The sequence below is a fragment of the Liolophura sinensis genome, chromosome 9 (genome assembly GCF_032854445.1).
Source record: "Liolophura sinensis isolate JHLJ2023 chromosome 9, CUHK_Ljap_v2, whole genome shotgun sequence".
NCBI lineage: Eukaryota > Metazoa > Mollusca > Polyplacophora > Chitonida > Chitonidae > Liolophura > Liolophura sinensis.
In genome coordinates this window covers 30,430,565-30,452,095 of record NC_088303.1, presented here as the reverse complement: position 1 = coordinate 30,452,095, position 21,531 = coordinate 30,430,565, and the positions used below count along the sequence as shown (strand labels likewise).

Sequence of the window (21,531 nt, the reverse complement as noted above, 5' to 3'; positions counted from 1 at the left end):
GTGTTTTACGCCGTACTCAAGAATATTTCGCTTATACGACGGCGACCAGCATTATGGTGGGAGGAAACTGGGCAGAGCCTGGGGGAAACCCACAACCATCCACAGGTTTCTGGCAGACCTATGTGTATTTAACTTGTGCATCCATCGGGTCCATTTAAGTACAGCAATGAAATGAGTCAACATTGATAAACTTGGCACCATTTGCAATTCATGAAACAAGTGTCCAAAGAAAGTGAAAGTGAATTTTATATCATTAATAGGGAGTTTAGTGTTGTTTGGGTCATGTGGTAGAGGATATGATGTTGGTTCTTTTAATTAGGAAGATCAGAGAAGTGGGACAATACCAGCAACCTAAACTTTACAACTCTGATCACTGATTCATAAGTTTCAGAAACCTTTATACGTTCAACAGATTGTCAAGGACGTGACACATTGGAAAACAATGTTTGATTGGTGACCAAGTGAATACCCAAAGAAAAACGTCCAATTAACGCTCCATTCCTTAAAATCACGAAGACCCCACTGGCTAAACCTTTATGTGACACCACATGGATTTTAACGCTTCATGGAACAAGCTGATGGAATCCACAAGCCGCTGCATTGATAACATTATCAGAAGGATTTAAGCCTTTTGAAAACATTTACTTTCATGATTTTCACCAGTAGCTAGACAAGCCTCATGGACGTTGTGAGTTCAAACCCTTACACTATTACCACTACAATACTGGTATACATTACGTGTAAGCCCCCTCAAACTACTCCATACTGCGCAAATCCCTCCATTCTTTAAAAATGATGCAGCATCAGAACAATAGATTCACTTTTATGAAAGTGGTGGTTTTTGTATGGTGGAGGAAACTCATTTAGTGAAATCAATCAAACTTGACATTGCTATTCAACAACATGGAAACTTACACTGACCTTGAGGTCTCAAACAGTTGTATTTGAGTTGAGTTCTGCATTCAGGAATGTTTCACTTCAACAATGTCTGTCAGGGTCATGGACTGAGTAAAGATGAGAATGGATGAGGTATCTTAGGAAAACCAGCAGGAACTGGATTTGAACCTCCAATTTCTCCAATCACATCACAATGGTATGTTTTATTTATGTATTTTTTTGATTGGTGTTTTACGCCGTACTCAAGGATATTTCACTTATACGACGACAGCCAGCATTATGGTGGAGGAAATCAGGTCATTGAATGGAAATGAGCAGTGACTTATAAACCCAAGCCAACAACATACAAGACTTATTAGCTTTATATCATATGAGCACGACTATACTTTCTACCAGCATACAGATTTCACTAATCCTTGAACTGTGAACAGACATGATTCTTTCTCTATATGGGTAAATCAAAAATAAGACGATTTGTGAAATGTTGGTATTTTGAAATCATGCATACAACATAATCTTTGATCCAATGCCAAGACATTGCTGCTGACATAAATATGTAGATAGGCTAGGTAGCCTAGGTTTTTAAGCATGTTGCATACCTCAAAATTACTTTCGGATTTCTTGACGTGTCTTTTTATCCTAAATCCAACATTACTGAGTACGACTTATATGATTGTGGTTAGCTTTACACTTCGCGGATAGCCCATAGATAAATAAAAACACCATTTCTCATAAATATACACATACCGTAATTCGCCAACTTTTTCCCATGTGACAGAGCAACTTTCAGTGTAAATTACGCCCATTCTTATGTTGATTTTGGAGACAAAACTACATTAATTTAGTTGAACTGGCCTATTTCAGGGCTCAATAAAATGGGGGATTTTGTCAGTCTTCAAGGAACAATGCCTGAATAAACACCTTGCAAACATGCGAGAAGGTTAAAGAATTACTTCACATCTAAACAGAACATAGAAAGAGCAGAACTGTGCATTGCATGACAATTACTTACTCAATACAACAAATTTGCTATTTAACATTGCACAGATGGATGTCTCATCACATATTAAAACAACATACATGACACTGCAGCTGTAGAATTCATTGTGAGATCTGCACAATACTATAACATGTTTCCAGTCAACAACCAGTGTATTATTTTTCTGATCTGCGACACACCACCTACATACTCCTCCCAAAGAGGACAGACAGAAAAAACGAAATGGCCAATTTCAATGAATATTTACTACCAATAATGTCTGTCTGACCAACTGGTCCAATCACAGCTTTTCAGTCATCAGGCAATCTACCGGCACTTGGCTCATGTTGCTGGTTGCTGACAAGCTTCCACCGCTTGGTTTACATCGCCTGACTTCTGACAGGCTTATGTCACTGTCTTATTCATTGGCTAAAACAATGTTTAACAACTGGCTGACTACGCAGCCTGTGATGATTGGCTGATCTAACTGCCCACAGATTCATTACTATGGCTGTCAACTGGTTAGCTAGAAGAAACATTGATGGAAAAAGCTTTAACATTCACCAATAGCTACCATCTTATGGAAAGAGTTCGTCTTTGAAGGACTTTAGTCCAGACGGTACTGATGTACTACTTGTGAAGTTGCCATGTTTCTAATAAGTAGAAAGTTTGGTACTCTGCCCCAAACAAGTCTGTGATCAGGCAAGCATTTTTGTAACTATTCTGCAGTAACATCCATGAGAATATTTTTGTATGTGGCACTAAAACACAATAAAAACTCACTTTCCTGCTGTGCTAAATGTCCAGCAGTAACTAAAGTGGCACATCATCAACTAGAAGCAGGGGTATCACTACACTCTGGTGGGTCGCCCTGGGTGTCTAGAGTGTCTGAGCTTATGACACTGGAATCAGTCTTTTGTTTTTTCTTCGCCCTAGAATCTGCTAGAACCTGTTCTACCGTTCTTTTGTCTCGTTTGTTTTCACTTGGCACTGCAATGAAAAACACAGGAAACTGGTGTAAACTAGTCCTTCAAGCAATAATGACAGCACATGATCATACAAAATGTATTTTGTATTATTATTTTATTTAACTGATGTTTCATGCCGTGCTCAAGGATATTCGCTTATATGACTTATTCGATACATATATATATGGGTGGTGGAAATCCAAGTGAACCAGCAACCACCGTCAGATATCCAAGAAACCTCTTGGCTTAAAGGTACAGTCTAAACAGCGAGAACCAGATCTGAACATGCGACTTCACTAGTCAAGGACCCTAGTCCTTGCAGACTGTTCCTTTTACCATCCCAGCCAGCAAATATATTATTAAATGCAGAATGGAAAAATTCTTGACAGAAACAAATAAGATTTTTTTTTTTTTTTTTTTTTGATTGGTGTTTTACGCCGTACTCAAGAATATTTCACTTATACGACGGCGGCCAGCATTATGGTGGGTGGAAACCGGGCAGAGCCCGGGGGAAACCCACGACCATCCGCAGGTTGCTGACAGACCTTCTCGCGTACGGCTGCCAGCATAAGCTGGACTTGAACTCACAGCGACCGCATTGGTGAGAGACTCCTGGGTCATTACGCTGCGCTAGCGCTTTAACCAGAAACAAATAAGAGCATGGTGAACTGATACAGACTGAAAGATTTGGTGAGGAATACATATGAAATTTTTTGACAGGAGATAAAGAGCCTTATGTCTTCAGCAATTGCTTTCATTTTGTTTTATTAATATTTCCTTTATTCCATTATTCAATGACGTACCAAACCCATAAGACCGATTGGCTGTCGTTGTCATGGCGGCATCTTTGGCTGCTGACCGACCAATTATATGTTCATATTTGTCTTTGTAGTTTGAATTTGGTATAAACTCTGTTTTGCCTTTGGCACTGTGTGTCGATTCTTCCTTTTCTAACTCCTAGAAAATGAGAAAATATGGAATTTGAGAAAAACACTAATAACATTGCACATACACCATCTGTATGCTTAATCAGGGCTAAATTTAGCATTCAAATACATAAGCATGTTGCATTTCATAGGCTTCTACTGCATGCATCATTCTGAAAAAGTCAAAACATTCATAGAAGTAGTCACTTGATAAAATTACAAGTCACGAGTCTTCTACAATTTTTGGCTATTTTCATTCGGCTTAACTTTGAGATATTTTGATGTAAGCATACAGCCTGTGCTTGTGAACCTGTGTGTCACGCAAACTGCAAAGCTGCCAAGAGGGTAACATACATCCATACATGGGTAATACATCATTAGAATAAGAAGTTTAAGATGCACACCTACAGGTATTATATACATAATGGTTGCCCTTAGTATAATATGTAAAAAAATTTATATCCTCGATGCTTAACCTGTCTACACATATAATTCCCACATCTTTAGCTTGCTCTATACACACCTTCTGTCGTGCCAGTTCTTTTGCTTTTTCTGGGTCCCATGCTTCACCTCTCCTGTACGCTAACAATTCCTCATCTGATGGGGCAAATTCCTGGCAAAAACAAAACAAATACCAAATCATTAACAAGATACCGTCACTGGCACAATAAGGTAACCTGGTTATCCACCTATAACAACCAATCCATGTAACAATCTATTGCTAGTGGCATGTAATTAGTATATTAAGACAGCTTTTTCAAATATGCAAGAGTTATCTCCTCACACTTCACTTCTGTTCTCCTGTCTCCACTTTGCTGCACATTTAAAGAAATCCTTCCATAAAACTAATCTTGATACAACATTACAAACTGTGCTACCATGGATAAACCAAATGAACTAGTACTGACATACTAAATTGTTTAGCTCGATTCTTAAGGGGCATGCACATATAGGAAGGAGTCATACCCGTTACCATGTGTGTTTTGAATTTGTTCCTATCATCAGGTAAAGATAACCCATTTTCTCAACCAAATTCTGATCAGTAAACATCTCTTTCCCCCACCCCAACCCAATTTCCATATTACATATTACATAGCAAGACTAGCAAACAACCAAGTGATTCAACCCACAAAAGAGGAAACAACACACTAACATTATTTCACGAAGGAGCAAACTTCTCTTTTAAGATTCACATTCCCTCAGTCACAATGTTATAAGTGTACATTTTTTCGTCAAGAGTGACAGACCTTTTTCCAGAGCATCACATATCTGTCTTCCTCTTCCTGTCCAAACGAGAATGAGGTCAAACCAGCTACATCTGCTACCTCATGACTAGAACAGATAATAAGATATATATATATATATACAAATATTTAATTATATAAATAACAGTCTAGCTGTGGAGTGAGGTAACTTCCAGAACGAGCAATGCAGTTGTGAGAGTTACAGTGTAAAACAGCCCGAAATATATGTGATTAACAGTAAGGAACATTTACCGCATCTTCGCGCGTGCATTAAAACTTCCCTAACATAAATAAATATCAACTGAGTTGACCCCATAATCAACTGACCTGGTCTGAAAAATTTCAATGCGCGTGCGAAGATGCGGTAAATATTTCTTACTGTCTATTTGACATCTATGGAGCACATTAACTCTCATAACCTTGTTGCCCAATCTGAGAGTTACCCCCTCTTTTAAACTCACAACAGCTAGGAGTGTCACTAAATAATGTATGTTCTGCATAATGATTTACAACAATCACTAAATTCAACTACATAGACAAAGAAAAAGAAACCTGGATAAAAGAGTAAAATTTATACTCAAAATCATGCCTTCATTTAATATGTGAGAAAGTTATGAACCATTTAACAGATAAAGGTAGATGGTGAGATTTTTGAAATTACTGAAGCACTGATTCATCAACGGATTATTCCTCTATTTCATTTTATAACATACATAATTGCCCGAAAGACCTTATCCATAGCAGGAAACTTCAGCTTTTCTTCTGATCCATTTTGTATGAACTCGTGAATTTTTTTCTGCATCTGTCAGAATAAGAAAGAAGAACTTAACACAAAAATATAAGATGACAAATGACACTCCAATTGCATATTAGCTGATAGATATGAAGAACAATGATCATGTTCATTTTAAACTCAACAACATTAGTGTTATTACCTTTTTTCTGAAACCTTCCAACTTTTGCTTCTCATGATCCTGCTGTTTTTGCAAACGTTCTTTTAACTCTGTCAACAGACACGTTGGAAAAATAGAATATTTCAGTCAGAATATCCTGAATCCCCATTCCCCCCCCCCCCCACAAATCAGAATTTCTCCACTGCCATAAAGGAGGCAGGGAAATATACGAAATCGTTGAAAATAGATCTCAGCGCTTGATTTGGTTAATGGGATGGTGATTGAGGAGGGGTGGGGGGTACAACATGTAGCCCGAAACCACAGGTTATCTCCCCTTGTCTTGAAGGCCATAACGGCAAAAGTGAATCCCACAACAACAAAGTTTAATTCGTTTCTGAACCACTGTTTCTCTTTGTACAGCCAATTTTTGATATTAGATCTCATATCCCATACAATATTTTTACGTTACCTTTGGCTTTCTTCTTTTCCTCTTCCCCGAGCGATGGGGGTTTTTGCATGGATCCCAGAATCGATCCAAGTAAGTCCGCCATGTTCGGTTGTTTGGCGGAGACGCGGTGCACCTCTCGCCAGAAGGGTTTGGTTGTTAATTTTATAAATGACTTTTTTGCATCATCAATTCACTTTGTTTGAATAATAATAATATAGTATAATATGTTAATGCCTTATAGCATGTAACACGTAAGTGCACTGAATTAAGGTATTGTTTTTTTGTTTGTTTATCTCGGATGTAGCTCATCGTGATTCTATATCTGTTCGTTTTTGCTGCGGGCCTCTGACCTTCAGAAGCAGTCGAAACCATGGTCGTGTTGAGCGTGCTTCGACAGTCCGCTTCAAGAAACATTCGCAGTTTTGGTGCCACTGGCTCTGTGCTGAAGCCAGTGGCAAAAAATAATGTGGTGCAGCTTGGTGCGTATGAACAGTCGTTGTCACCAACTGATAGCTTTTTGTTTTAAGTCAAAAGTTGATGGCTGACAACTAAAAACATCTTCCAAAGATACCAGAGGCATTACACTGACAAATTACATTAACGCACAAAATGTCCGTCCATAAATTTTCCCATATTTTACCAAGTTTCACAGTATTCTTCGAAATGTTATCCTAAAGTACAAGAACGGAAGAAATATTGTGTCATGTATTCTTCTACCGTTCTGGTAGGGCTAACCACAACTGCTCCAACAGTCACTGAACTAACGTTACTCGTGTGGCACACTGACGTGTAATATGCACCTCAGGGGAACTTCCAGCTTCGAACCGGGTAACGTTTGCGGTGATGATACGAACTTCAGTTCATGAAGCTTCAGAGCAGTTGTGGCAACGGTACGGCTACCATTACAGGCACAGTAGGCATAATGTTTAAACAAATTTATTGAAGAAAAATATTTTCCTGATGTGCGTTATAGGTGTACGACTCCTGTAACAACAAGGTGCTGGTTTAGTACAATTAGATCGAACATTGATGGCTATTTTCAACATTGTCTGATATTCACCTGCCTTAGTGGTTATATGTTAGTTGTAATAAAGCTTGTCATGATTAGTTTAGGGTGGTCAGCTGTTTAGGAGCCCAAATGTTTCTGGAACTAAAATGGCTCCAGACTTTGACCCGATTAAGGTTAGCGATGTTTGCTGCACAGCCTTACCTCTTTCCCTTTCACCAGTATTGTGTGAATGCATGTACTTCAGAAATTGGAAAGGCCTGTGATTGACAAAGAAGGTTTTTAAGTTCAGTATAATGGCATTAAACAATAATCAAATAAATAATAAATACATAAATAGCAAATGTTCCATTTTTAACCACCTCCTAGCCTAACACTTACATTATTAAATTGCAGTGGAAAGAGAAGCTAGTAAAACATATTTTCTAAGAAACTTATGTGTATTACTGTAATAATATCCATTTCCCAAGACATCAGTGCTTTTGTCTTTAATCACCTGAGAACTCATAGCATGAATGAAATAAGCTATTTGAAATTGAGATTGAAAACATAGCGTTCATCATCTATCCTTTAGATTAGGCTATTGATAAAACGGTACCCCGATGACTGTAATTGACGAAGATTTAATTCCCCTTGTGTTACAGCTTTGTCACGTGGCATGGCAGAGGTACGGAAAATGGTGCCAAAACCTTCAAGATTTGAGTGGGATGTATTCAAAGACGAATTTGTGAGTAAACCACCTATCTTTGTACAAGTTTATCACAAAGACTAATGCATAACTACTTCATTGATGTTATAAGCTGTACGTTTGCGAACAAGGGTATTTTATTTGTGTTCCAAAACATGAATAATAACTTCTGGGCCTAAAGCAAGGACTGCGTGGCTGGAGATTTAAAACCATGTGGTAAACATAACCTAAGATAGTGTTTTCATAGATGTTATTTTGATAAAATTGATAGTGTTAACACACTCAAGAAACATAACATCTGGGTGAGCCTTGTGAGTGGTAGGCCTGAGTTGCAGTCCTATTGTAAACTTTTTATCTCTGATGACGCCAGCAGGCTTGTGCACTAGTCTTACTGGCATTATGGCACCAACCGAGAACTTGTTGTTACATCTACAGAACCGATGTACAGGTTCGACCTGGTGTGTTTAGGCCTAAAATTTCAAAATTGTCACGACAGTCAAGTTAGAACATCTGTGTGAACTTTGTGAATGGTAGACCTATTAAAGTAAAACCACAGGTAGGGTCATGCCTAAATTTCAGAATTGTCATTACAAATGAGTTAAAAAACCTGGCTGAGCCTTGTGGGGAGTAGGCCTGAGTACAATCCCAGGAGGAGACCTACTAAAGTTTTAAAACTGGCAAAGTGGCGAAACTGGGTACTGGATTTGGCTAGCTGTAAACTGATGGGGCTGTGTATTTGAATCTTGTTCAGGCTAATTGTCTGGTGTCTTGAAATACATGAAGTTAACGGTTGTTGTCACCTATTCCTAGAAACTAGATTGTATTATACTGTATACAGTTGTAACAGTAAGTTAAATTAGCATAAAGGAATGAGCAGATCATTGTGGGCCTGGTACAACGGTCAACCTGGTTTCCATATTTTCTGACGTGATGGGGTGTCTTCAGCGTGGCATTCTAGTGAGGCAGCACTTTTATCTATAAATAATATATTTATATTTAGGACTTGCCTGCTTCAAGAAGACAGAAGTCGTGCTGAGTGTGATTTTTATTTTACTTTATGCCATGTGTTTTGCAAACATACAGTTTTATTCAATTATTACACTATGACTTTTTCTACATCTGTGTATTTGAAAGGTTAGGATGTACATGTCAAGGTGTCAACTGTCAAAGAACGCTTTCACAACAGTCAAAAAAAATAAATCTGTACTGCCTCAAAAGTTTAAAGAATACCATTCTGTGGGCATTAATTTGTAAAGGTTTTAGATAGTTTGATCTAATGTCAGACAGTTATGACCTGTATACAAGTTGTTGATCAACTTATAGTACCATGAGCAAAGTGGGTTTCCCTCAGGCTCTGCCTGGTTTCTACCCACCATACCCTAATTCAACAACCTTTTCATGTATGAAAGATCAACTTTATGTGCAATTTATGCAGTTTATGGATTTTTGAGACAAAGCTACATTGTTTGGATTCGCCAGTTTCAGCACTTCATGAAAAGTTTAATTTTATCAGTCTACACAGAATAATGGCTTTAAAATAATCTTGAATAAACACCTTGCAAAGATGCGAAAAGGTTGAAGAATTACAGTTTTAATAAGCTGGGGGCTAACGTATAAGTAAAATATCCTTGAGTCTGGCGTAAAACTCCAAATCAAATAAATAGATAAATTCCCCGGGCAAAGCCAGGAGAGTGCAGACTGCCCCCAAAATGTTAATAGATGCAGTAGCCGGTGGGAATTACCACCCTGCTCCTTTTGTAAAGAGTGTGCCAAAGTTATTCTCTGGCCATTTCTGTTTCTAGTATGTAAATCTGCTTTACATATCAAAAACAAAATTTGTGTTTCCTGTTGTAGCATTTGTATTTCATGATTGGTGTTTTACCCCTGGCTGCCATCATCTTCTATGCAAATGTATTTATAGGTGAGTACATGTCAATTTATAGACTGCATGTGCATATGAAATATATGTGCTGTTGGCTGTTTTCATTTTTAATGTCTGCCTGAACGTGTTAATCTCAGATGTTGGATTTTGCAAGCATTTTAATTTATCTTGATCAGTTTAATCAGTAACTTCATTATGTAGGCTGCAGGTACATGCATGTGTGAAAATTTAACAATATAACATTCTAATTAGATGGTTATCATTACTAAAGTAAAGAAAAATAAAGTATCTCAGTGGGAATGGTTTGAAATGCTTTGGAAATGTTTTCAGTTGCCCTGAAAATGTTGTCAATGCACTGAAAATCTTGTCAGTGCAATGAAAATGTTTTCAGGTACTCTGGAAATGTTTTCAAGTGCTGTGGATCTTTTTTCATTTGCATTTGGGAATGTTTTTCAACCACTGAAAATTTTGTTAAATGCATTAGTCTTTGAGAACATCTGATATACCCACCGGTATGTAATTACACATGGCAATTATTTTTGGCTGGTTTCTGATATTATTTACACCAGAACTCATAAAGCAATTTTTGCAATTCTAGCATTCGATGCTAAAGCAAATGAAAATTAATTAAAACAGCTATTTTCTTGAATAGAACTGATTTTCAGTTATCCTTGAAATTTTATTTCACCTTAATTCCTCAGCCTTTTGCATATGAAAGAGTAACTTTCTTTATGCACATGTTTTAATTTGATTTTAAGGACAAAACTACATTGGTTGGATTGGCCAATTTCAGGGCTTCACTATGGTTTTCTCCAGTCAACACAAAATAATGCTTTCAGAATATGCTTGGATAAACACCTTGCGAACATGTGAAAAGATTGAAGAAGTACAGTAGTTCTGCTTTCACCATGTTCAGCAAGTTCTTACTTACTTGAAGCTGGGTGGGTTGTTCACCCATGCCTGTCAAGGGCGTTTGCTGTCACTTATAGTTATGTCAAAAAATTAGATGATTTTCACACAGTAATTGTGATTCCAGAAGAGATGACCTCTAGACTTTAGTTTTAAGTGACCATGTGCTGAATTAGTCTTGCATTTGCATTTGTGTTTTTCAGGCCAGGCTGAGCTGGCTGATATACCAGAAGGGTATGAACCAGAACACTGGGAATATCACAAGGTAACATTTCACTTAACAGACATACATGTAAGAAATGGGACTGCTTTATATGCTGACAGTTATCCACCCACTCGTCCAAGAGGGTTGAAAACTAGTTCTATTGAGACTCTCAGTTCCAACACTTGAACCTTGCTGAGTATAAAAGTTAAGTAGTGTTCCATCTTTTTGTTTCTGTTCATTTTGTTACTAGGCTAAAACTGCTCACAGAAAGTTGATTGGTACAAACACATGCTTGGAACAAGAGAGTTTACCACCCTATTTCCTCTAAATTTTGGGACACTTGTTCTGCACATTTTAGCCAATATTTATGTAATTGTATTAGGAATATTGAGTTTCTTTTTTTCTCACATGGTTAGACCAGCTAATGAACAACATACTCATATCTTTACTTTTTCAAAGGTTGGTAAAGAAATGTAATATTCTACTTTCAACACTACTAATATCTGTCCCAAATTTTAGAACAATTAGGGTAGTGACAGGTATCGAACCATGGCATTAGCCCTAAAGTTACCTCACACAGCAACATATTTGTTAAGTCAAGTGGGAATATCTGTATTAGAATGTTCAGAAAGTAGCTTCAAAACCAAATGATGATCCAATCTCCTCAAAAGCAAAATTAAAAAGAAAAAATGCTTGCTGTTCAGAAAGTATTAAAAACTTCACTGTAAAGCAGCTCCAGACTTTAATTTCAGGTTTATTCAGTGCTTATGAATAATAATAATATTAAAGGTGGAGAAAACATAAAAATTTTATAAAGTTAGTCAGGCTACCCTAATTTCTGAACCTTTTCAACCACCTCTACAACCAGTATTCTGAAACAATGAGAGAACTGTGGGATATAGACAATTGGATTGCATAGTTCTATAAAGCTTGCATATTTAATGACACAAACAAGTCATGTTTAGCGACATATTCACCATAACTGTATGCATAAGTTTCACTGAAAAAAGTGCTTTAGTGGTTGAAAAGGTTGAAGCTTCACAGCAGTTGTAAATGTGGTCTTTAGCATTATTTAGCCAGTGGATTTCGACAGTTCCCTGTGTACAAACCCCTGGCTGTTGAATGTCTTTATGTGGTGTTGTTTTGGTAGCATCCGATAAAGCGTTGGTTTGCCCGATACGTTTACGACAAACCAGAGAAGGACTATGAGAGGTACATGCATGCTCTGTATGTCGCCAACGAGACTCGCAAAAACAGGTGAGTTGACCTTTAAAAAGGTCATCAACTGCATTTAAGAAGACTGGTGAAAACTTCATATTCACTAATCAAATAAAATTTTCTCTCTTAACTAAGATCAAATTAGTGCCTTTCAGAAAATATCAAGATTTGGTGCTGTACTGTTTAGTGTTAAAATGATCTTATTTTTTGAAAAAGTGAACCGATACATTTGCACAGATGAGGCTGATCATTTGAGAACGCTAATTATTTGCGCTATTCTAAATAATAGCGAAATGTTTTTCGCCAAAAATCTACAATGTAGTCTCTTTAAAATTTCCTTTAAATGTTGACAAAATGAACTATGTGATGTTCATTTATACATGTAGATGTTTAAATTCGGCCTCCAAGAAGATTTGAGTTTTACCATTAAATTTCATCCGTTCAGTGTTGCCGTGTGGGACGTACATAAATTAGTCATCTTTAATCTCGTGACCTTACTCTTTTTCCGGAGAAGTTTCTGCTTTTTATTTTTATTTGTCTGTGGAATATCTGAAGGCATAAGGTCACAAAACTGCTCCATGAGAGTTTCCTAGGTAAGCTCAGCCATTATCAGTCGAGGAAAATCTCTGCAAATGACTGCCAACTTATATACATGTATGTCTTTTATCCTCAGATTACTGGAATGGAAGGTGAAGGACCTGATGGGAAGGCGACAGGATTATAGGGGCTGGTACTGGGTTCCCATTGATGCTAGCAGAGTAGAGACGGCATCAAAAAACAAAGAGTTGTACAAAGATACTGTTGGTACAAATTAACAATAGTGCTGTTAGCGATTTTGAAAACAGAGTTGTTTGTATCTTTACATGTTTTACGAAGAATGAATGCGTGCCTCCAGGTTGCCATCCGTAATTAGAATTGCAGTATCACAATTTGTATATAGGTCAGAGTCTCTGAGGTCGCAATGTTATATCAATTCTTCTCTCTGCTATACATCATAACAGTATCTGAAATATGTTGAAGCACTGATATGCTTTTATCATGTTTTATCATGATATAACAGATCACCAAAAGATAGGCAACCGCGTTACACTGAAATGTTTGTGTTTAAATATTCAGACTATGTCTCAGTGCATTGCGTTGTCATGACTGACAAATCTCGTAAAAATGTGGCAAGTCCATTTTGGAGGTAAATGCCTAAAGGCAAGTGTTAAAGTAACAGAAATTCGGAGGCTAACGCAAATTTGTTGAAGGGAGTTGAAGGAAACGAAAATTCTCCTTCATTGATAGCTATCGATCAGCTAAATTTTTCTGTTACAGGAAACAGAATGAGTGTGCTTTAAATATATAAATATATATGTATGCTGCAGCTGTGAGCGTGAATGTAAATAAATTTTTTTTTTTCACTTAAGAACTGTTGGAACATGTTTGGACGTCCACAGACAATATTACTTTGATGTTCTTGATCGTATCATTAATGCAATTCAAGACAGGTTTGATCAGCCGGGTTTCCGACAATATAGAAATTTTCAGGATCTGCTTCTGAATGCCTATATTGATAAAGAGTACAGTCAGCAACTAGAAGCCGTGGCAGCATTCTACACATCAGGTTTTGATAAAGAGAGACTAAGTACTCAGATACAGTATTTTGTAAAGTTTGCCGAGCAGAAGACTCGCCTGTTGATTTGAAGTTTCTGAATTCCCTTTTGTTCTTGTATGTCACACCATGAGAGGACCTTTTTCTCCGAGATTCGCATTGCACTTCGTCTGATCCTTGTTATGCAAGCCACAAATGCAACGCGCGAAAGGTCTTTCTCTGCTCTCCGTAGGCTAAAAACATACCTGCGGTCCACCCTGACACAGTCTAGGTTAAGTGACCTCATGCTCTTGCATGTCCAAAAGGATTATACAGACAACATTGATATCAAAACTGCAGTCAATCAGTTCGCTGAAATCTCAGACTATAGGAAAACAATCTTTGGAATGTATTGATAGCCTAAATCGATCGACATACAATTATACCAGCGTAATTATTTCAACTAATTGTGTGACACTCATGCGTCCACTCAGTGCAAACCTGTCAGAAAAGAGCCAGTTTCTGACGGGCGAATACCAGCCCTTACAAGTCCGGTTCTCCGACTCGTTCTGTCTTTCAGTATACTACATTACTATATATAGCTGGTTTCATGGGCAGCAGCCTGCACGCCAAGCTTCAGAATATAGCAGGCCTACCACAACGTCATAGTCATAAATACGCGGTGGAAGTTATTCACTTCATGGTGAAAAAAAAAACAGTCTTTATTATCAATAGGTGCTGGATAATTTGTCTTCACTTTTTTCTGCTTCTCTTTGAATTTTTTTTTTTTTTTTTTTTGAATTTCTTATTTTATATAATATACCTGAAAACTTCCGTAGTTCTTTGGTGTTTTGTGTTGAGTATTCTTCTGGAAATTAGTCCAGCTGAAACTGCAGAGAGTGAAGCGTTGACTTTGATTGTTTACACTTCTGAGGCCTGTTTTACTTAGTATTCGCAGAATGCGCTTGGCGTATTTTCCATGACATACATTGAAGAGGTACGCCACTAAATGCGCTTGGGGAAGTGATGCGACGAGCCCCCGTTGGCCGAGTGCGCTAACACACTATCTTGAATCTGGAGTTACAGGCCAATGAGGCATCTACATGCCATATGTTAAAATCTTTATCCAGCATCTATGGACAGCGGCTGGAACGTGCGACAATGTAGAGCCTGGTTTACTTGATACGTAAACCAGGTAAACACGCCAGTCAACTTCTATGCATATGTATTCCTTTCCGGTCGTACATGGGGAGGTTTGCCAGCAACATGTGGATCGTCATGGGTTTTAGCTGGGGTAGGCCCTGAGGGCATGATGACGCCAAGCGGAAGTCAAGGTGTCATCGTCCCATATCTTTATTTCTCTTGTATCTTTATACAAGCTATCGAGCTGCTGTATCTCTATACATTATATTGGGCTCCTGTATCTTCATGCAACATATCAGGCTTATGTATCACTATGCAACATATCAGGCTTATGTATCACTATGCAACATATCGAGGTGCTGTGTCTATACAACATATCCAGCTGCGATATCTATACAACATATCGAGCTGCGGTATCTACACAACATATCGAGGGTGTTGTATCTTTATGCAACATGTTGGGGTGTTGTATCTCTGCAACACATCGGGCTGGTCTGCCAGCAATTCCTGGGGATGGTCGTGGGTTTTGCCCGGGCTTTGGCTGGTTTCCTCCCACCATGTTTTTGGCGGTCGAAATAGTCTGGACTACGACGTAAAGCACCATATACTTAAATAAATAAGTAAATACAGCCCTATGATATGGGGTCAGCGCACAAACAGTACACTCAAAAACATTAATTTGGTAATTTTAACAGAAAGTCTGTTGTCTGAGTAATGCTAGAATGTATGTTGACTTATAATAAAGTATGTGTTATATTGAGCGTAAATCTATGAAACATACCAGATTCACGTACCTCTCTATACAACTTATCGAGCTACTTTGTCTGTAGAACATATCCACCTTGCACGGTATGACGGTAATATTGCCGAAGTGGCGTTACGTCATTGGCATTCATTATACAACATACCAGGGTCATGTATCTGTAACTTTTATTTGTCTACAAAAGACAGATTATTACTAACCTAGAATGAAAAGGCAACAGATGGTATAGCCTTAGTCATTTCTACGTTGGATGAAAGCATCATTTTATAGCTCGGTTATATACAGCAGTGTTATAAATATGTGGGAATTGGGTCCGGTCTGCTACCAGGTGGCGCTGTCGTTATTTGACCGAAATATTACAGTAAATTATAAAATCCCTGACCTCGTCTCAGTTGTGTATTAGAATCCACAATAACTTACATGCAAATGTTAGATGGGAGGATTCGAGGGAAGCAATTACTCCAACTCCAGTTCAGATTTCTTTTTATTGTCCAGATGGAAAAAACCCTACAACAAGCAGAAAATACATAGCCAACTTCACAATAGTTGCACTGATTGTGTTAGCTCTTTCTCTCCAGTATACACATGTACATTTATCCCATGTACTGCCCTAGACTACACTTTTTAGTCAATAAATGCTATCAGTGACATGTGCGTGACAAAGCCAGTTACACTATTAGTTCTCAACTTAGCCCAATTCTGATAACAATTAAAGAACTATGGCCATAAATGTATCTAGATGTGCAAGCCTAATGCAACATATTAACTGTTAAATACATCAGGAAATGCCCTTAATTGACCTATACTTCTTTACTTTTACTCTACTTGTTATATAGTGAAATGGTTGTTTACAACCTCTGGATCTTTACATTCTGTGAAACTATACTGGTTTTCGTGATAAACATAACACTATTAATTGGGAAAACTGCAATAATTGACAGACACTGAAATAACAATTAGTATTAAATGTCATGAATGAAATACATGAAGTACTAATGATGACTAGTTACTGTACGACCATAAAATGAAATGCCGCCACTTACAAAAGCAAATTCAATAGAGAATGGATCAAGAAATATCCATTCATCAGCGCTGTGGAAGGTGACAGTTCTAAGTTTTACTGCAATATTTGTGCTCGAAATTTGTCCTGTTCCCATCAAGGGGAAACTGATGTAAAACGTCACATCAGCAGTGATACCCATCAGCAATTTGTGAAGACGAAGAGCAAACAACCTACAATTTCCAGTATGTTTGCTGGCCAGTCATCTGACCTGAATACCAAGGTGATTTTTAATTCTAATCTTTTGAAGCTTTATTTTTTCGTTGTTTTTCAATACCTCTGTTATCAATAGGCCATTATCGTATTATATATTAACTTGAGCAATCGCATCGAAGGTATTATCTACCCTTGAAGTACCGGTGCTGTATATTATTATCGTTAGATATCAGTATGAACGTACAGTTAGGGGCCTACCGATAAATTACGTTGACTGCCGAGTGTTGAGAAGGACATTAGTAGGTTTATCTATTATTTGTTTGTTTTTGCGATGTATCTCCCTTATTAAAACCATTATGTAATGATTCTCACACTCACCTACTACCCTCGAAAACAAAACGCTTTTCATTAAGACCATTCCGTGCCCGAGCGGTTACCGTGCAACGCACAATGATCGCTGAAGGCGCACACCAATGAGGTTGTGAGTTCATATTCAGTTCCCGTTGACTTTGTCTCCAGCTTTACGTGCGAATTAAGGTTTGCCAGCAACCTGCAGGAGGTCGCGGGTTCCTGCCGGGCACCGCCCGGTTTCCTGCCACATTAACGCTGTCATATGAGTGAAATAATCTGGAGCACGGCGTAAAACTCCAATCAATCAAACAATCATTAAAACCATGGACATGCTATTATTGTTTTCATATAAGTGCTGTGCTTATTCAAATATCAATGTATTTTTATATTACAGGTGATTCGTGCAGAAGTTAAGATGGCAACGCTGTTGGCCAATCAAAACATTCCCTTGGCATTCTCAAATCATTTAAGCCCGCTTTTCTCAGATATGTTCCCCGATTCTCAAATTGCGAAGAATTATGCATCGGCAGCAACAAAATCAACGTGTATGATAAACGGTTCCATCGCACCTTATTTTCTGAGGGAACTTGTTGGTGTCATGAAGAACAACCCTTATTCGCTACTTACGGATGGCTCCAATGATGTAGGTTTAGACAAAATGAATCCCGTAACAGTGACAGTAACTAAAGGAAGAGATTCAGCGACCGCTCAAGCGATATTTAATAAAATCGACCAGGTTCTAAACTCAAACGGAATCCCGTGGATCAACTGTGTTGGCTTTGGTGTCGACAACACCAGTGTTAATCTTGGGGTTAGGAACTCTATATTTACAAGGGTAAAACAACAAAACGCTGATTGTTATTTCACGGGGTGCCCATGTCATCTTGTGCACAATGTGGCTTGTAGGGCATCTAGTTCATTTTCTGACTTTTCTGGTTTTGACGTTGAGGATATGTGCATTGATGTCTTTTATTATTTTGACAAAAGTACAAAAAGAAAGTCAATGCTTGTTGAGTTTGCAGACTTCTGTGATGTCAAGTATCGTCAAGTGATAAAACATGTTAATACACGTTGGCTAAGTCTGGAAATAGCTGTGAAGAGAATTCTTCAAATGTACCCCGCCCTGAAGAGCTACTTCCTCTCAAACAGTGAGAGTATACCTCGTTTCAAACGATTGAAAGATCTGTTCAATGATCCAATGACAGAAATCTATTTACTGTTCTACAACGCTGTCCTGCCAACGTTCACAGCCGTGAATAGGTTCCTTCAAAGAGAAGACCCTTGTATTTACGCAATCTACCACCAGCTCCGCATATTTCTGATGAAGTTGATGGGGAAGTTCATCACCATTCAGCATATGAAACCTGCCGGGATTGATCTGATGAGTGTCAACTATTCTGAGACAATGAATCAACTGAAGGATGATCAGCTCTTCATTGGTTTTGTGACAAAACAGAAAGTTCAGAAGTTGTTGAATGATGGTGACGTATCACCAAGGGAAGTTGCTGAGTTCTATTCGGCAGTGCGTCAATTCTACATGAAAGCTACAAAAGAATGTCTTGCAAAACTTCCACTAAATGACGACCTGCTTCTGCACGCCTAGTTCGTTGATTTCTTCTGGAAAGATGAGAGTGGATTTGATGATATTGAATTCTTCGTTAAAAAATTTCCACACCATCTCCCATCAACAACGAATGAGATCGAGAAGCTCCAAGAAGAGTTTGTGGAATATCAAATGCTGGAAAAAAGTCACATTCCAGGATAAATCTGGGACAGCGCCCGCGTCAAACCTACTGAAGATGATAATGACCAGGAACTGGACGAGACTTCGTCTTATTTCCGGATGGATGTCATTTGGGGTCATCTTTCCTCTCTTAAATTAGTAGACGGCAGCTCTAAGTTTGGAAGGTTGAGTAAAGTGGCTAAATTGATACTTATCCTACCACATTCCAACGCTGGCGAGGAGCGGGTATTTTCAATGGTGAGAAAAAACAAAACCGCTTTTCGAGGATCGCTGGGAGTAGAGGGCACGCTGTCCTCTTTGATGACCATCAAACTAGCGAACTGTCACCAGTTTGAACCACCAAGTGAAGTCTTAACCAGCGCCAAGAAGGCCACTCGTGAATACAACTTGTTACACAAGAAAAAATAATCTTTTCAAATAATAAAAGAGCACTCACGAGTCACATTCTTGTAACCACTGGCAGTGTAATTGTTTTACCACTAGACCTACCTCCGATCGATGATTCATCGGGCGTCGCCACCTGATTATAAATCTGTGTGCCACGTCACCTTATAAGGTTATAAACAGTCACAATGCCGTCTAGCTAGTGTAAATTGTTGCAGACTACTGGCTAATTACAAAGTGACTAATCTGATTATATTTTCATAAATATTTTATGAAGCCACCCCAGGTATTTAGATCACGTCATGCATTGTACATTATCTTCGGTTTGTTGTGTGTTTGGATTGTTTCCACAATTTGAATAATTTCAGGGAAATACAGTTTCCAATCTGACAAATGGTGTTGGTTATTAGTATTGATTTTCCCCACAAAATCTGTATAGATTTGCATCAAAGCGCCTAAAACGAGATACAAAACGAAGTAGAATACGGAAAGTTTCCTAACAATTCCACATTGTAATAGGGCCTGCAGTAAGTTCACTCTTGGACTTCCAGTTTATTGTCTTAAGGAGAGAATAATATCAAAAGCAGTCCATATTTGCTGATAAATATGATGGTTATTCTTGTGTAAAAATAGAAGATATTGTAAAAACCGTAAGTTAACATTGTCTAATGATTTGCAGTTTTATTCTCCGGAAATGAGCTAGAATGCATCTCAGGCAATCTAGAACCCCAGAGCTTCCAGGGGCCTAGGCGGGACCCTCGCCTAATTGGCTGGGATAGTAACCCAATCTCACTCCTTGGGAACATTTTAGGTTGAGAGGTCTGTAAAACCCATTACTTTTAGTTTATAACCTATGTTACATGTACCGTAAATGCAGACACTGAGTAAGTACTAGTACAACATACTCCTCGTAACAAGGATTACTTAAGCACACTGTATAAGACAACACAAGTTTACCTCTATATCCGGAGGGTTTAACCATGTTCTACATTAGCCGTATCTTATCAGTTTGCTCGTAGCAATCCCGGCGTCGTCTCCTCACCTTCCGCTACCCAGCAAAACCACAACAACATAGGAGAACTAACATCAAAGGAGGTAACTCACAATCAACCATCGCATCTACACACAGTAGATACCCGTTACACAAATGCTACCTTCATGCTTCATGTATCGAGTTGAAGTTTTACATTCACGTGACTGACACAGGCGAGCTTTTTCGGCTATGTACCAATTTTTTCTACAGTGCTTCATAAGTTTCTAAATCAACTTTTATGAGGAATTCTCGCGAGGTTTTAAGTATATAAGTGAAACAGGATACAATGTCTCCCTTATATAACATACCATACGCTCGTTCGTATAGAGACCAAGTGGTCGCGTTACCTCACAGTGGAAAGGGGTGTGCTTATTCAAATAACTCGCGCCCGATATATAGGGCGAGGAAGATACACTTTTGAACATTGGGTGGTACTTGGTATATACATATGTGTGTGTGGTTACTTGAATACTTGGTCTTTTGTATTGATTGGTGGGGGAAGGGTTTTCCGTTACGTTTGTCCTTGCTTCGGTGAAACATATGAAGGACTGCTGAGACAGCGTGCACCTCGCTACAAAATACTGCCTCTACCTACCAGGCCATCCTTGGTCTCGTGACTTGTCGGCGAAGGGGACACAGGTACTGTGATATCTTTGTTGATTTCTATACCTCAGCCTGATTTTTTGAGATCTAAAAGCGTAACATATCACGCTGCATTGCAAATAAAAAGTATTTCACAAATAGCATCGAGTATAATGTTACGACCCAAACTGTCTGTATTATAAAGAGATGGCTTGTTCGAAACACACGACAGTTTAGCCGCACAAAAAAGTAAGCAAAACCAGCAGATTTTATTTTACAACAATTTATTGGCTTTAACAAGAACAGATAATAAGACTTATACAAATACTAAAATACTTAAGTTTAACAAGAAAGGATAGCAGTATCTATACAAATACTAAAGTACTTACATGTACAACGGTGTCAAGTCCAAACGGACGCATATATTCCGCAACCAGGGTCATGTATCTGTAACTTTTATTTGTCTACAAAAGACAGAT

At 38.2% G+C, this 21,531-nt stretch overlaps 2 protein-coding genes across 2 annotated transcripts; one reads left to right on the top strand and one right to left on the bottom strand.

Annotated features, from left to right (window-relative positions):
• Positions 1-1,819: 1,819 nt before the first annotated feature.
• LOC135474788 (sperm-associated antigen 7 homolog) lies at positions 1,820-6,469 on the bottom strand. Its single transcript, XM_064754385.1, has 7 exons — positions 6,377-6,469; positions 5,950-6,017; positions 5,728-5,816; positions 5,018-5,102; positions 4,294-4,383; positions 3,648-3,801; positions 1,820-2,866 (listed from the first exon to the last, which is right to left on the bottom strand). The coding sequence occupies exons 1-7, from the start codon at positions 6,456-6,458 to the stop codon at positions 2,706-2,708; spliced, it is 729 nt and encodes a 242-aa protein (XP_064610455.1). The 5' UTR covers positions 6,459-6,469; the 3' UTR covers positions 1,820-2,705.
• Positions 6,470-6,690: 221 nt separating this feature from the next.
• On the top strand, positions 6,691-13,981 carry LOC135474790 (NADH dehydrogenase [ubiquinone] 1 beta subcomplex subunit 5, mitochondrial-like). The gene is made up of 6 exons (XM_064754386.1): positions 6,691-6,834; positions 8,006-8,088; positions 9,904-9,970; positions 11,044-11,105; positions 12,196-12,302; positions 12,937-13,981. The coding sequence occupies exons 1-6, from the start codon at positions 6,726-6,728 to the stop codon at positions 13,076-13,078; spliced, it is 570 nt and encodes a 189-aa protein (XP_064610456.1). The 5' UTR covers positions 6,691-6,725; the 3' UTR covers positions 13,079-13,981.
• Positions 13,982-21,531: the final 7,550 nt, after the last annotated feature.

Bases quoted from the DNA above. Each gene is read 5' to 3' on its own strand.
- LOC135474788 (XM_064754385.1), bottom strand. From the start codon at position 6,458: ATGGCGGACTTACTTGGATCGATTCTGGGATCCATGCAAAAACCCCCA. The intron at 5,103-5,727 runs GTATGTTATAAA...TATCTGTTCTAG, and splicing joins AAGGTCTTTCGGGCAATTAT to TCATGAGGTAGCAGATGTAG. The intron at 2,867-3,647 runs GTACGTCATTGA...TTTTCATTGCAG, and splicing joins CAATCGGTCTTATGGGTTTG to TGCCAAGTGAAAACAAACGA.
- LOC135474790 (XM_064754386.1), top strand. From the start codon at position 6,726: ATGGTCGTGTTGAGCGTGCTTCGACAGTCCGCTTCAAGAAACATTCGC. The intron at 11,106-12,195 runs GTAACATTTCAC...TTGTTTTGGTAG, and splicing joins AACACTGGGAATATCACAAG to CATCCGATAAAGCGTTGGTT. The intron at 12,303-12,936 runs GTGAGTTGACCT...TTTTATCCTCAG, and splicing joins AACGAGACTCGCAAAAACAG to ATTACTGGAATGGAAGGTGA.